At 37.4% G+C, this 13,854-nt stretch overlaps 1 protein-coding gene across 1 annotated transcript in view; it reads right to left on the bottom strand.

Moving 5' to 3' along the window:
• Positions 1–3,297: 3,297 nt before the first annotated feature.
• Positions 3,298–13,854, bottom strand: part of LOC141574627 (Fanconi anemia group B protein-like) — a 33,669-nt gene continuing 23,112 nt past the window's right edge. The window contains exon 9 of the mRNA XM_074350080.1: positions 3,298–13,845. Coding sequence (XP_074206181.1) covers positions 13,437–13,845 — 409 coding nt within the window. The 3' untranslated portion in view covers positions 3,298–13,436. The remainder of the gene's footprint in view (positions 13,846–13,854) is intronic.

Raw genomic sequence — 13,854 nt, 5'->3', positions numbered from 1 at the left:
CCTCAGATAAACAAAGGGCTGGCAATTATCAAGTTACCTGGGAACAGTTTCCCCTTTTCTGTAATTTTACACCATCCAGTCCTTGTTTCCACAGCTCTCTGAATCCTTTAAAATGTGATTTTTGTAATGTATTCAGTTTTCTTTGGTGGGAGAGAGGGCCAGTGGCAACATATTTCATTTCACTATTACATGAAAGCCCAGTTTTATCAATGCAGGCTTTTGTTTCTTTGGTGGGTTTTTTCGTTTCTTTTTTTGCTTATTGTGTGAAGTTGCACGTTGTTAAATGTTTATTTGCATTTTTTCCATTAATTTTGTTTGTTTCTTTGTCCTTCTTTCTATTGATACTTTCCATTTACCATTTTCAAGATATTTTTTCTGCATAGTAGGAATTAGAACTTATTTTGAGTTATACCACAAATAATGTTTTTCCAGTGTTATCTTTTGACTTCTTTTTTAATAAATTTTTGTTCTTTTTATGTAACTGAATTTTATGGCTTCTGGATTTTGTGAAATAGATTGATAAGTCTTTTCAACTCTAAGTTAACAAGGAATTTATCCCTTGTTTTCATCTAATTTTTGTTTCCTTTTTTTCCTTCCAGTTTTATTACGTAGAATTATTACTTTGACTGCACATACACATTATATTGTACATAAATACATACAAACAGTATACTGCACATTTTTTTAGTTTTCATATATGTACTAATTTTTGTATCTAAGAATGGATTAGATCTTCAGCTTTTTAAACTTACATAGTTATCAAAGGAATAAAGCCAACTACAAAATAAGAAACAACAGAATGTAGTAATCCAATCATAAAGGACAGTCAAATGTGCTTACACATATTCACGAAATCAACATAATAATTAGTTCAGTTGTGTCATTATTATTTTTTTTTTAGATTCTTTATATAAATGATGCCATATAGCATTGTTCTTTCTCTTTCCAGCCCACTTCACTTTGAATGACAGTCTTCAGGTTCATCCATATTGCTGCAAATGGCATTATTTTCTTCTTTTTTATGGCTGAGCAGTGTTCCATTGTATAAATACACCATAGCTTCTTTGTCCAGTCATCTGTTGATGGACATTTGGGTTGTTTCCATGTCTTGGCTATTGTAAATAGTGCTGATATGAACATTGGGGTGCATGTGTCTTTTTGCATTTTATTTTTCTCTGGATATATGCCCAGGAGTGGGATTGCTGGATCATGTGGTAAGTCTATTTTCAGTTTTTTTTAAGGAACCTCTATACTGTCCTCCATAGTGGCTGCACCATTCTACATTCCCACCAATGGTGTAGGAGGGTTCTCTTTTCTCCATACCCTGTCCAGGATATACTGTTTGTGGACTTTTCAATGATGGCCATTCTGGCTGGTGTGAAGTGATATCTCACTGTAGTTTTGATCTGCATTTCTCTGACAATTAGCGATGCTGAGCACTTTTTCATGTGCTTATTGGCCATTTGTATGTATTCATTGGAGAATTGCTTGTTTAGGTCTTCTGTCCATTTTTGGATTGGGTTGCTTGTTTCTTTTATATTAAGGTGTAGGAGCTGTTCATATATTTTGGAAATTAGTCCCTTATCAGTCACATCACTTGCAAATATTTTCTCCCATTCTGTAAGTTGTCTTTTCATTTTGTTGATGGTATCCTTAGCTGTGAAAAAGCTTTTAAGTTTAATTAGATCCTGTTTGTTTATTTTTGCTTTTAATTCCAATACTCCAGGAGCTGGTTCAAAAAATATATTGCTGTAATATATATCCACAAATGTTTTGCCTATGTTTTCCTCTAGTTTTATAGTATCTGGTCTTACATTTAGGTCTTTAATCCATTTTTGAGTTTATTTTTATACAGGGTTTTAGAGAATGTTCTAATTTCAGTCTTTTACAGGTAGCTTGTCCAGTTTTCCCAGCACCACTTATTGAAGAGATTGTCTTTTCTCCATTGTATATTCTTGCCTCCTTTGTCATAGATTAATTGACCACATGCGTGTGGGTTTATTTCTGGACTTTCTATCCTGTTCCATTGATCTATGTGTCTGTTTCTGTGCCAGTACCATATTGTTTTCATTACTGTAGCTTTGTAGCATAGCCTGAAGTCAGGGAGCATGATTCCCACAGCTCCATTCTTCTTTTGTAGGATTGTTTTGTCTATTTGAGGTCTTTTGTGTTTCCATACAAATTTTAACTTTTTTTATTCCAGCTCTGTGAAGAATGTCATTGGTATCTTGATAGAGACTGCACTGAATCTGTAAATTGCCTTGGGCAGTATGGCCATTTTAACATTATTGATTCTTCCAATCCAAGAACACAATATATCTTTCCATTTGTTTATGTCATCTTCAATTTCCCTCGTAAGTGTCTTATAGTTTTTGGCATACAGGTATTTTGCCTCCTTGGGTAGGTTTATTCCCAGGTATTTTATTCTTTTTGGCATGATGGTAAATGGTATCATTTCCTTAATTTCCCTTTCTGCTATTTCATTGTTAGTGTATAGAAATGCAACTGACTTCTGCATATTAATTTTGGATCCCGCTACTTTACCATATTCATTGATGAGTTCTAGTAATTTCCTGGTTGCTTCTTCAGGGTTTTCTACGTATAGTATCAGGTCATCTGCAAACAGTGACAGTTTTACTTCTTCGTTTCCAATTTGGATTCCTTTTTCTTTTTCTTCTCTGATGGCTATGGCTAAGACTTCCAAAACTATGTTGAATAAAAGTGGTGAGAGTGAGCATCCTTGTCTTTTTCCTGATCTTAGAGGAAATGCTTTCAGCTTTTCCCCATTAAGTATGATGTTAGCTGTAGGTTTGTCATATATGGCCCTTATTATGTTGAGGTAAGTTCCGTCTATGCCCACTTCCTGGAGAGTTTTGATCATAAATGGGTGTCGAATTTTATCAAAAGCTTTTTCTGTGTCTATTGAGAGTATCATATGGTTTTTATTCTTCAATTTGTTAATGTGGTGTATCACGTTGATTGATTTGCATATATTGAAAAATCCCTGCATGCCTGGGATAAATCCAACTTGATCATGATGTATGATCCTTTTAATGCATTGTTAAGAGTCAATTTGCTAGTAATTTGTTGAGGATTTTTGAATCTATATTCATAAGTGAAACTGGCTTATAATTTTCTTTTTTTGTGATATCCTTGTCTGGTTTCAGTATCAGGGTGGCCACCTGCCAACATAAATTCCAACAAAACTTCCCATCTATGATTCCTAAACATTGATCCACTGACTAGTGTCAGTCCATAAGTTTCCATTGCTGTGTTGTACAATAAGACTGAGAAAAATAAAGACAACGTAGTGATTTATTAATGAGACCAAATTTATTCAGTTTAAATTATTTGTATTCTATGATTACACATTTAGCATCCATATATTCTGTTTTATGAAATGATGGTGGCATGGGTGCCATTGTTTAACATCCTTACATGGCAAAAAGTTATCAAATCTATGCTGGTCTCCCCAGTTTTGAAAACTACACCCACTCACATGATCAAAGGCTGGGAACCAGTGATAGAAGAATTAAGTACAAGCAACCTAATATGATACATGATATGGAAAACCTCCCCTACCTCAAACACACAAACACACTGAGGTTGGCTCTTTACTTAAATTTCTTAAAACTACATTTCATTCACTTTTTTCTTTTTAGAAAAAATGTACACTAATATCAGTTAAGCACAAATTATGTGCAAAGTACTATGCCCGATGGGATACAAAGGTGATCAAGACAGAAAATGGGCCCTGCCCATAAAGAAGTTAAGAGCACTGGGGGGGAGGGGGTTACATTTTGGACTCAACAGCCCTGATTTCAAATCGGAGTTAACTATAGTACCTGCCTATAATTAGTTAGCTATTAAATTATAATTACAGCCACTGAAAAGAAGTATAGAGTACTACTAAAGTATGTACCAGGGGAACTTGACCTGGTCTTCGAGGGTCAGAGGTTTCCATGAGGAAGTGAATTCAGAACTGAGATTTGAAGGATGAATGAGCATGAAACTGCATGAATGGGAGACTAGGAATGAAGAGACAGCAGCACAGATAATAGGAACAGTATGTGCAGAATTTGATATGGGAAGCAAAAGGCTATGCTTGAAGAACAGATGGGATGTCAGTGACTAGTGCCCACAAGGACAGGTAGACTCACTAGGTAGATCACTAGGTAGATCAGATGACACTGTATCTTAACACATCACATATGGATTTTGATATTTACTCTAAAAGTAAAGGGAAGCCACTGAATGAACACTGAAACAATGGAAAGATAATGACAGAATCTTATAATGATGGAATCTTATACTTTAGCACTAAGAACCTCTGCTTACAGTCCTAAGCAAACATCATGCTGGTTTTTTTTTTTTTTTCCATTTTCCTTTATAATGACCTACTCTTCTTCTTCCTAAAGATCCTTGATTTCATAACTTTTAAAACTAACGTAACGGATAACTGGGTAATAAGTGTTATATTAGTTTCCTAGGGCCGCTGAAATAAAAGGCCACAAACTGAGTGGTTTAAAACTACAGAAATCTGGTTCATAGCTCTGGAGGTGACAAGTCTGAAATCGAGATGTATGCAGGGGCATCCTCCCTCTGGAATCTGTAGGGGAATCCTTCCTTGCCTCTTCCTAGCTTCTGGTGACTTGCTGGCAATCTTTAGCATCCCTTGGCTTGCAGCTATGTAAGTCCAATCTCTGCCTACATTGTCACACTGCTTTCTCCCTGTTGCTGTCTTCACATCTTCTTATAAGGACACCAGCCACACTGGATTAGGAGCCTACCCCACTCCAGTATGACCTCATCTCAACCTAACTAATCACATCTGTAACAGCCCTATTTCCAAACAAAGTCACATTCTGAGATACTAAGGTTTAGGACCTCAGCATATCTTTGGTGGGGGCGTGGGTGGAGGGGAGCACAATTCAACCCATAACAAATGCATACAGAAAAACATTTCAGTAGTAGTAAGCAGTGAAGTCTCCCTCTCATAATCTAAGCCAATCAACACACGATATTCAAACGACCATAGGCCATATTAAGACTGAATATGGGTAGTAAGACATGAGGGGAGATTTCCTTTACATAGAAAAATCTGTGAAGCTGTGCCCCCTGAAATGGTCAAGTGGATTTGCTGCTTGTTGTAAAGCACTGGCTCTGGCTTGTACATCAAAATCCTCTGGGTAATTTTTAAACTGATGCCAAGGCCCAAGGCAGAAACCAGACCAACTGGATCAGAATCTTTGGGGTGCAGCTTAAGATAAGTAAACCCCTTTAACAAGTCCTCAGTTGATTCTTATCAACAACCATGGCTGAGAATTATTCGTGTAAAGCAAGAGCTAGGCAGAGGTAGAGGGCGTATTCATGTGTGATGTGTAAAGACTTTCACTTTCACAAGATGACAAGTTCTAGAGGTCTACTGCGCAACAGTGTGAGTATACTTACCACTACTGAACTGTACACTTAAAAACGATTAAGACGGTAAACTTAATATTATACATTTACCACAATAGGTAAAATAATTCAGAAAGTCAATTTAAAATTTAACATACACAGATATGGTATTTTAATTCTGAGAACAAATTTTATTTCTAAAAGGGTTCTGAATATAATTATTTTATGGGTCCACCAATATAGTAAAACCAATTTTTCGATCAATGAATATTTCAAAATTGCATGATTTAAATATTTTAGACCCCTTTTTAGTGTCCCAAGTGATCTGGTTTGAACGTCTTTCTTTGTGTATACATATCTCTCTAGGCCTTTCTTCATGGGGCAGCAACAGGTCTGCTGGATGATTCCTGAATCATCAGGCAAAATTCCAGTATGTTATAATACCACTGTAATCCACAACCACCCCAACATGAATACCCTTAAAATCTATCAGATCCTTAAAGAGTCCTGTTATGCAAAATCACCAACTCCTGCTCTCAGATGGTGTCCCTAACGGGTATAGTGCCCCATAAGGGTATTCCCATGAAACCCCAGGAATACTTCTATGAATTATCTCAGTGTAGCATATAACTCTGTGATGCTGTCTCTCCCATTAAGGCTGCAAGCTCTCTGAAAGCTGCGAAAAGTCATATTTATCTTTATATCCCTAGCACCTACTTATAAGCCTGGGCATGACAGTGTATTCAATGAAATGTCAACAAACACATGACTGGATGAAAGATCTCTGTATCCACGTCCACTTCATACACCACTGAATTTTCAAACAGATGAAATGTTTTCTACAGGCACATCATTTGGAAGGATTCACACACACAAAGGGTAAAAAAAGAAAACTGAATTCCACCCCTTTTCTTCTCAAGTGATGTACTCATCTGGAATAAAGATGCAAGTTTTCTAGTCTAATGTTTCCTGGAATTGTAAGCTCTACTGCAGTGATTCCCAGTCAATGACAAATACTTCAGAGAATTTCAAGACCTCCTAGAGATGTCTCAAAGAGAAGTTACTCAATGGTTATTTAAAGAAATGACACTTTCTTTTAAGAAACCCCAAAATATGAATGATCAATGGTAAATGCAATAATTCTGGACAGTGATGGCTCTAACAAAGACAACTGAAAGGAGACAGGGAAGAGAGACTCAGGTTATCTAGATACAGTTAGAAGCAGTAGTCAAGAGATAAAAGTCAGGTTGGGGCCATCAGTCAACTCTAAGGACTTGTTCATTACAGGATTTAACATAACATGGCTCACAGCAAAGGAAACATTGACAAAATGAAAAGACAATCTACTGAATAGGATAAAATATTTGCAAATAATATGAATGAAAAGAGGTTAATAACCAAAATATATAAACAGCTGATACAAATCATTAAAAAGAAAGTTCATAAGAAATGAGCAGAAGACCTGAATAGACATTTCTCCAAAGAGGACATGCAGATGGCTAACAGGCTCATGAAAAGATGCTCAATATAGCTAATTATCAGAGAAATGCAAATCAAAACCATAAGATATTCCCTCACACCTGCCAGATGGTTATAATCAAAAAAATCTACAAATAGCAAATGTTGGTGAGGATATGAAGAAAAAGGAACCATTGTACACTTGGTGGGAATGTAAGTTGGTGCAGCCACTATGGAAGACAGTATGGAGGTTTCTAAAAAAACTAAAAATAGAACTACTATATGACCCAGCAATTCCACTCTTGGATATGTATCTGAAACAACCAAAACCACTAATTCGAAAGGATACATGCACCCCAATTTTCATAGCAGCAATATTTACAATTGCCAAGACATGGAAACAATCTAACTGTCCATCAACAGATGAATGGATAAAGAAGACATGGGGTGTGTGTGTGTGTGTGTGTGTGTGTGTGTGTGTGTACACAGTGGACTATTACTCAGCCGTAAAAAGAATGAAATTTTGCCATTTGCAGCAACATGGTGGACTTGGAGGGTATTATGCTAAGTGAAATAAGTCAGAGAAAGACAAATACTATATTTTACTTATAATGTGGAATCTGAAAAATGCAACAAACTAGTATATAACACAAAAGAAGCAGACTCAGAGATAACAGAGAACTAGTGGTTACCAGTGGGGAGAGGGAAGAGGTGAGGGGCAATATAGGGGTAGGAGATTAAGAAGTACAAAGTATTAAGTATAAAATAAGCTATAAGGATATATTGTACAACACAGGGAATATAGCCAGTATTTTATAACTATAAATGGAGTATAACCTTTAAAAATTGTGAATCACTATATTGTACACCAGTAACATATAATATTGTATGTCAACTGTACTTCAATAAATAATATTGAAAAAAGATGACATGGCCCACATTTCCTCTGATATCTCAATATTAATAAATTTATACTTCTATTCAATTGCACATTTTTTGCAAATTTTTAAAATAACTGTATTTTGTTAATATTAAATTATCAGAAGACACAGCACTGTTTTATCAAACTGACTTTTTAAGTCAAATGGCATAGCAGTGGAAGAGCAAAGGTCCTGGAGCTACACTGGATTTGAATCTTGGCTCTGTTCCTTACTAACTATATGACCTTGGGAATATTATTTAACATGTGTGGGTCTCAGTTTCTTGGTCTGTAAATAAGAGATCATGAAAAGTACACATCTTACAGCAGCACTGTGTAACAGAACTTGCTGAGATTTTGCAAATGTCCTATTTTGTACTGCCCAAATCGTAGCCACTAGCCACATGTGGCTATTGAGCATCTGAAATGTGGCTAGTGCAGCTAACTGAAGTTTTAATTTAATTTTAATTCACTTAAATGTAAATTTAAATAGCCAAACATGACTAGTGGCAATGTCTTGGAAAGCAGAGTTTTATAGGGTTGTAAGCATCTTACAGGCTAAGCATTCATATCAATGTCTGGCACAAAATGATCCATAGATGTTCACTATTGCTATTTCCCACCATGTCACATTATAGAAAACTGGTATGCGAGTGTGGATTACCGCTTTCTTCAACGCTTTTCCTAAATTTTGTCTAATTATTCTTCCTACTGTTTATAATTCTAGGCTCCTTCTTTCCCCTTCCAGGTGGCACTGGCTTCAGGAAACACCAGACCAGTCTGCACACACAGCCCCACCTCGTCTTGGTGGGCCCAGCACATGCACCACACGTACACTTGCTCTGAAGATTTTGCAGACTGCCAAGAACATACTTGGTTCTGTCTCCCTTCAGATGCTCAGCGCTACCCCCACTCCCAATGTTTTTACTCCTTTTACCAGCATCTTTCAAGTGTTAGTGTATATCCATTTCCTGTTTGGATAACTTATTAAGAGGATTTTATTATCACACCTGACATAACCAAATGACTTAGTCATTCTACACCTTAAAATATCTCATCAGGCTTACAAAGACTACACTGAGTATCTCCATCATCTTGATTTTTTTTTATGAAGTTAGAGTGAAGTCTGGACAGCTTATCTTTTGCTCCCTAGTATATATTAAAAGGCAACCACTCAAGTTCTGGCACATATTTGTTGTCTTCGAAAAGGATACAAACTTTTAATCAATAAGGCCCTGCATGTCTTTTGATATAGCAATACTGCCCTATTTCCAAAACAGTCCCATAATATCAAATTCATTTTTCTTAGCACAAAGACTCCTAGAGCAATCAAAATTGGTAAAGATTTCTTCCTCTTCCTATTGGAGAAGATACAGTTGAGAATATGAGAAAAGTTGTCAGAAGAGAATTGCAAGCTTGAATTCTTCCGCTATCTAAGAAATACAATAGATATGGCCCCTACATTTATAATTCTATATTCTAAAACAGGAAATATGAAGAAATAGGTTAAATAATCTGACATGTACCACTAAGCGAATGAGGAAGGCATAATTAACCAAGTGTAATACCAGAGGAAAGCTAAGGAATAAAGAAAAGATGAAGGCTTTTTAAAAATATATATCTTATCTCAGATATAAACCACTATCAGGTATGAACTAATTTGAGTTGTAAACTTAAAAGAATAAAAAACACAGGAAAGTGGCCTAATGAGCCACAGTCCAGAAATGAACCGGGGTTGGGGGGAGGCTCTTCCTTTTTTCTTTTCCCCAAAACTAACAGCTTTCTATTGAATATAGTTGATTTACAATGTTGTGTTAGTTTCAGGTGTACAGCAGAGTGAGTCAGTTCCCCTCATCTTCTTTTAGCAGGTACAAGCACCCTGTTTCTACAGTAAACTCTTCCTGTCCTGGGACTGCACGTCTGAGCAGTTTTGTTCTCTGGGATTCTATATTCCATTTCTAACAGTGAGAAATTATTTCAGCTGCAAGTAATAGAAACCTTGATTTCTGTTACAAGGAATTTTTTTTGAAATAAGAGGCAGTCCCAGGAATGGGTGAAATTCAGGTTTGAGTCAGCAGCACAGTAAAACAATTTTGCAGTCTACAGTGGCAAACTCATTCTAAAGCCGAACTTCCTGTGATTATAACTCTCAACTTTTTAAGTTATGGCCACCTACTTCCAGCAGGATAGGAAGAGCCTCCTCCTAGTCAGACTAAAGGGAAGGACTCGGTCCAACTAGGCCCAATTTAAGTTTGTACCCATCCCAGAGTACCAGCTGCCAGGGAAATGTCTCGTACTAACTGGCTTAGACTAGTCAGGACTCACCTCTGCAACTGGAGACAGAGTCCACTTGTGCAATCACATGAACGGTGGAAAGGAAGTTTCTTGAGCAAAATGAGAGTTCTGGTATGAGAAAAGGAGGAAAGTGATGCAGAACAGGTAATCAACAGAGTGCATCACACTTCTCTCCCACTCCTGACGGACTTGGTATCTAGAGTGAAGTGCTTTCTTCAGCTGGTCACGAAGAGTATGCTTTACTGGCCATAACATGACTTCTACTTTTGGGTAAGGGACTGCTGCTGTGGGGAAATGGATAATTCAAGATGAAGTTAAAGATGCTGAAGAATTATTTTCCTAGCTGAACTCAGGAGTGTTGTGTTGCCCTGTAGCGAGGCATACGGGTACTTCTGTCCCGTGCAGATGCTCCCAAGTGTAGCCCAGGGAAAAACCTGCATAGGGAGGGCCAGAGAGGTGTCTGACCTTCTGCCCTTATGAACATTCACTACCTGAATAGTGCCGGCTACCCTACTGAACAGAAAGGCAAGACAGGATTATTGAAGTAAGGTTCTAGAAAGTGGCCACACTGTGAGCACTGTGAAGATACTCAACATAGCAAGATTTGATAGGATGGAGTTTGATAGGCTTGCTGAGGCAGTAAGCACTTGATGTAACAGATCCAGGAAACTCAGAAAGTGAAAAAAGGACAAATCTTTGAAGGACTGAATTAAACACATGGTTTATGGATCAGCATTCTTTCTATGACATCACACTCTCTTCTTTAGCAGTAAAAGCCTACAGTTCCCCAGACGGGATTGCCCAAGAACAAGCTTTCACTCAATTCTGAGGATGGAAAGTAATGTTTTCATAATTTGAATACAAGAGAAAGGATACCTTTCAATACCTGGCATTGCCAAGTTTTAGGGGGGAAAAAAGGTAAGAAAGCTTTGCTGTTATTGGGAAGGGCAGGCAAAGAAATAAGTTAATTTGATCTTTTCCTTTCTGAGACTGATAAAAAACTGAGCAGTCAATTCTATGTGGTATAAAGAGAAGTTACCAGGACAACAAAAGATTCACTAATATATTATTAGAATTCTTAACGGGTCTGCTGATTTTGAAAAAATCTGTAACAAGTGCATAGGATCCAGTTGCTTGCATGTACTCGCTTAATTTGGTTTAGCATCTTTTTTTCATACTGGGGACAACACTAATGGGCTGCTATGAAGGATTAAACCATACATCTGTGTAGATACGGATGTGTGTGTGCGTGCGTGTGTGTGTGTGCGCGAGCGCACGCCTACTTTCAAGCCTACTCACTGGTATGGAGTTGATAGTCAATACATGTTACATTTCTTCCCCCTTTCCTCAACCTGGTCACCAAACTGAATAACGTGCAGCCGAAGCTGGCTTGCACATATTCCTAAATTAAGGGATCAGGAGGCCAACGCAGAGTTTTGTGTCTGAAAACTGTGGAGGGCTCTGCTCCAAAACAAAATTGATTTCCACTTAAGCCGTGTGGATTTGGGAGGACAGGTTCTTGAGGGGAGCGCCAGATTCACGATGAAGCGGTCAGAGGAATGGGATTTCAGAGGGAAATGCAACTGAATCAGGAGGGCACGGCAACCACATCACTTCCTTAAACTCTGGCTTCTCTAGCCTGTAGTTCAGTAGGAAAGTTTTGCTGGAGTACAAAGCTCACTTGTAAAGCGGGCATTTGGTACGTATAGATTAATACCCTTCAGTGCTCTTATAAATAAAAAATAAGCAAGATCAGTTTTTAAAAACTATCCTAGCTTTCATACAGATAGACTATTACAATTAAATTCTGTTTAGTCTTTTGACAGCCTCCATTTTACAATTTAGTTCCTATATTTTTGAGTTGGTTGTTCTTTCAGAACATGTCATGGGCAGTTGCACTATATCTACTGACACATGCTGGATCCAGATTTCCACAATTAATCCTGACATTATCACATTTCCATTTCCAGAAAGTCTGAAATATTTTCCATTGACATTTCATAGAAATAGAGCTATAGAGCTCTCTCTCAATTTGCAATGGATTACTAAAAAAGGAGGTAGCATATTATACGACAACCATAAAAACCGAGACGAGGCAATAATAACGGATATTCTCTAAAACCCACTTGCATCCCCAGATCATTAGGGACAAGGACTTCTAAGGCACGGGGGGGGGGGGGATTAGTGCTTCATTACTGCAAGCATAAAATGCCACTTCCTATAATCATCTTTACTTCTTTCAACTGAGATAGAAACTTTCATCTCAAGTATTTAAGGATTTTAGAGCAAAAAGGATCGGTAACATTCCTTTTGGCTCATATCTTTTTGTGTCTTTTCCTTTCTCCTGACATTCTCTTATTACTCCAGATTCTTATTTCTCCAAAAAGGAAAGAGAATAGACTGAATTTTTATCCCTTTGAAATGCCTCATTGGACCCCTTAAAAATCACCTAACTGAAATGAATTTTCATTTATTTTTCAATTTCTCAGTCCCTAAGGAGTACCATATTCTTTAAGTTATTTTAGTCATAATTTAATATTTTAGCTTTGCCTAGCATTGGGATTTCAGATGGCTTAAAGGAGTTTTCAGTTTTTTAAATATAGTGGCCTATGAAGTATGCTTAGCCTTTTGAAAGAGATGCTTTTCAGAGAAATGCCCTAAAATTTTCACATTCCTATCAACTTACACATTTTCAGAGAAGCTTTCTTATAAAATTTACTTTAACAAGGGTTTCCAACATTTTCATTTTAATGGTCTCACCTAGAGACTCTGCCATTTAAATTTCCATAGGGGCCTGATGTTTACAGAAACTTCTGAATCCTGACAACCTTGTTTGTCTGTTTGAAGCTGATTTTTATATGCTGGGTTTCATTAAGCAGAATATAATAAAAGGGCTATTTAACTTTTTTGAAGATTTAGAACAAAATACCGTTACATCACTTGTCTCTTCACTTAAGTGGTAACCTGGAGGCAGGATTTCTCCACCTCAGCATTACTCACATTTGAGGCTGGATCATTCTTTGCTGTAGAGCTGTCCTGTGCAGGGCAGGAAGTTCGGCAGCATCCTTGTCTCACCCACGAGATTGGAATAGCACCCCTCTCCCGCCCTCCCCACCTCCACTACTTCTGACAACCAAAAATATCCCTGGACATAGCCATAAGCCTCTGGGAGGCAAAATAGGTCCAGTTGAGAAGTGCTGCTCTAAGGCATGCTATTGTGTGCATCTTCAAAACCAAATATTCTACAGTAAGCCTCAATCTTTATTTTTACAGAGGAGGCATATAATGTAAAATGAAAACAAGTAGAACCAAAACCTTCTGACAGGGAAAAATATTCTAAAACGTAATCAAATTGAGATTGTAATTATACATCAGTCAGTTTCTGGGCAGCAAGGTCTGATTTCAGCTGAACCTCAGCTAATCTCAAAGTTATTTCTCTATAAAGGGCACCACTCACTTTTAGGTTCGTCCCCAACGTTTCCTTCTTTTCTCTCTGAAGTTCTTTTCTGTAGAGATGGATGCTTTCCTCTGATAAAGCAGCCACATCACCACTACTCTTTTCTTGGCTTGCTTCACACCTCTGCACCGAGCTGCTTTCAACCTTAACTATGGCAGAAGAAAGAGAACCAAGGGTAACCAATTCCTTCTCCAAAGCTAATGCCAAATGATCAATTAGGAAATCCTCACTTCCTAATTTTAGATTTTTGAAGGAACTGTTTATAGGTAGAACTCTGCTGAGATTATGAAGGCACTGGAACAAAACTGTTTGATTCCTGGAATGA

The sequence above is a fragment of the Camelus bactrianus genome, chromosome 22 (genome assembly GCF_048773025.1).
Source record: "Camelus bactrianus isolate YW-2024 breed Bactrian camel chromosome 22, ASM4877302v1, whole genome shotgun sequence".
Lineage (NCBI taxonomy): Eukaryota > Metazoa > Chordata > Mammalia > Artiodactyla > Camelidae > Camelus > Camelus bactrianus.
This window is presented reverse-complemented; position numbering and strand designations above follow the sequence as displayed.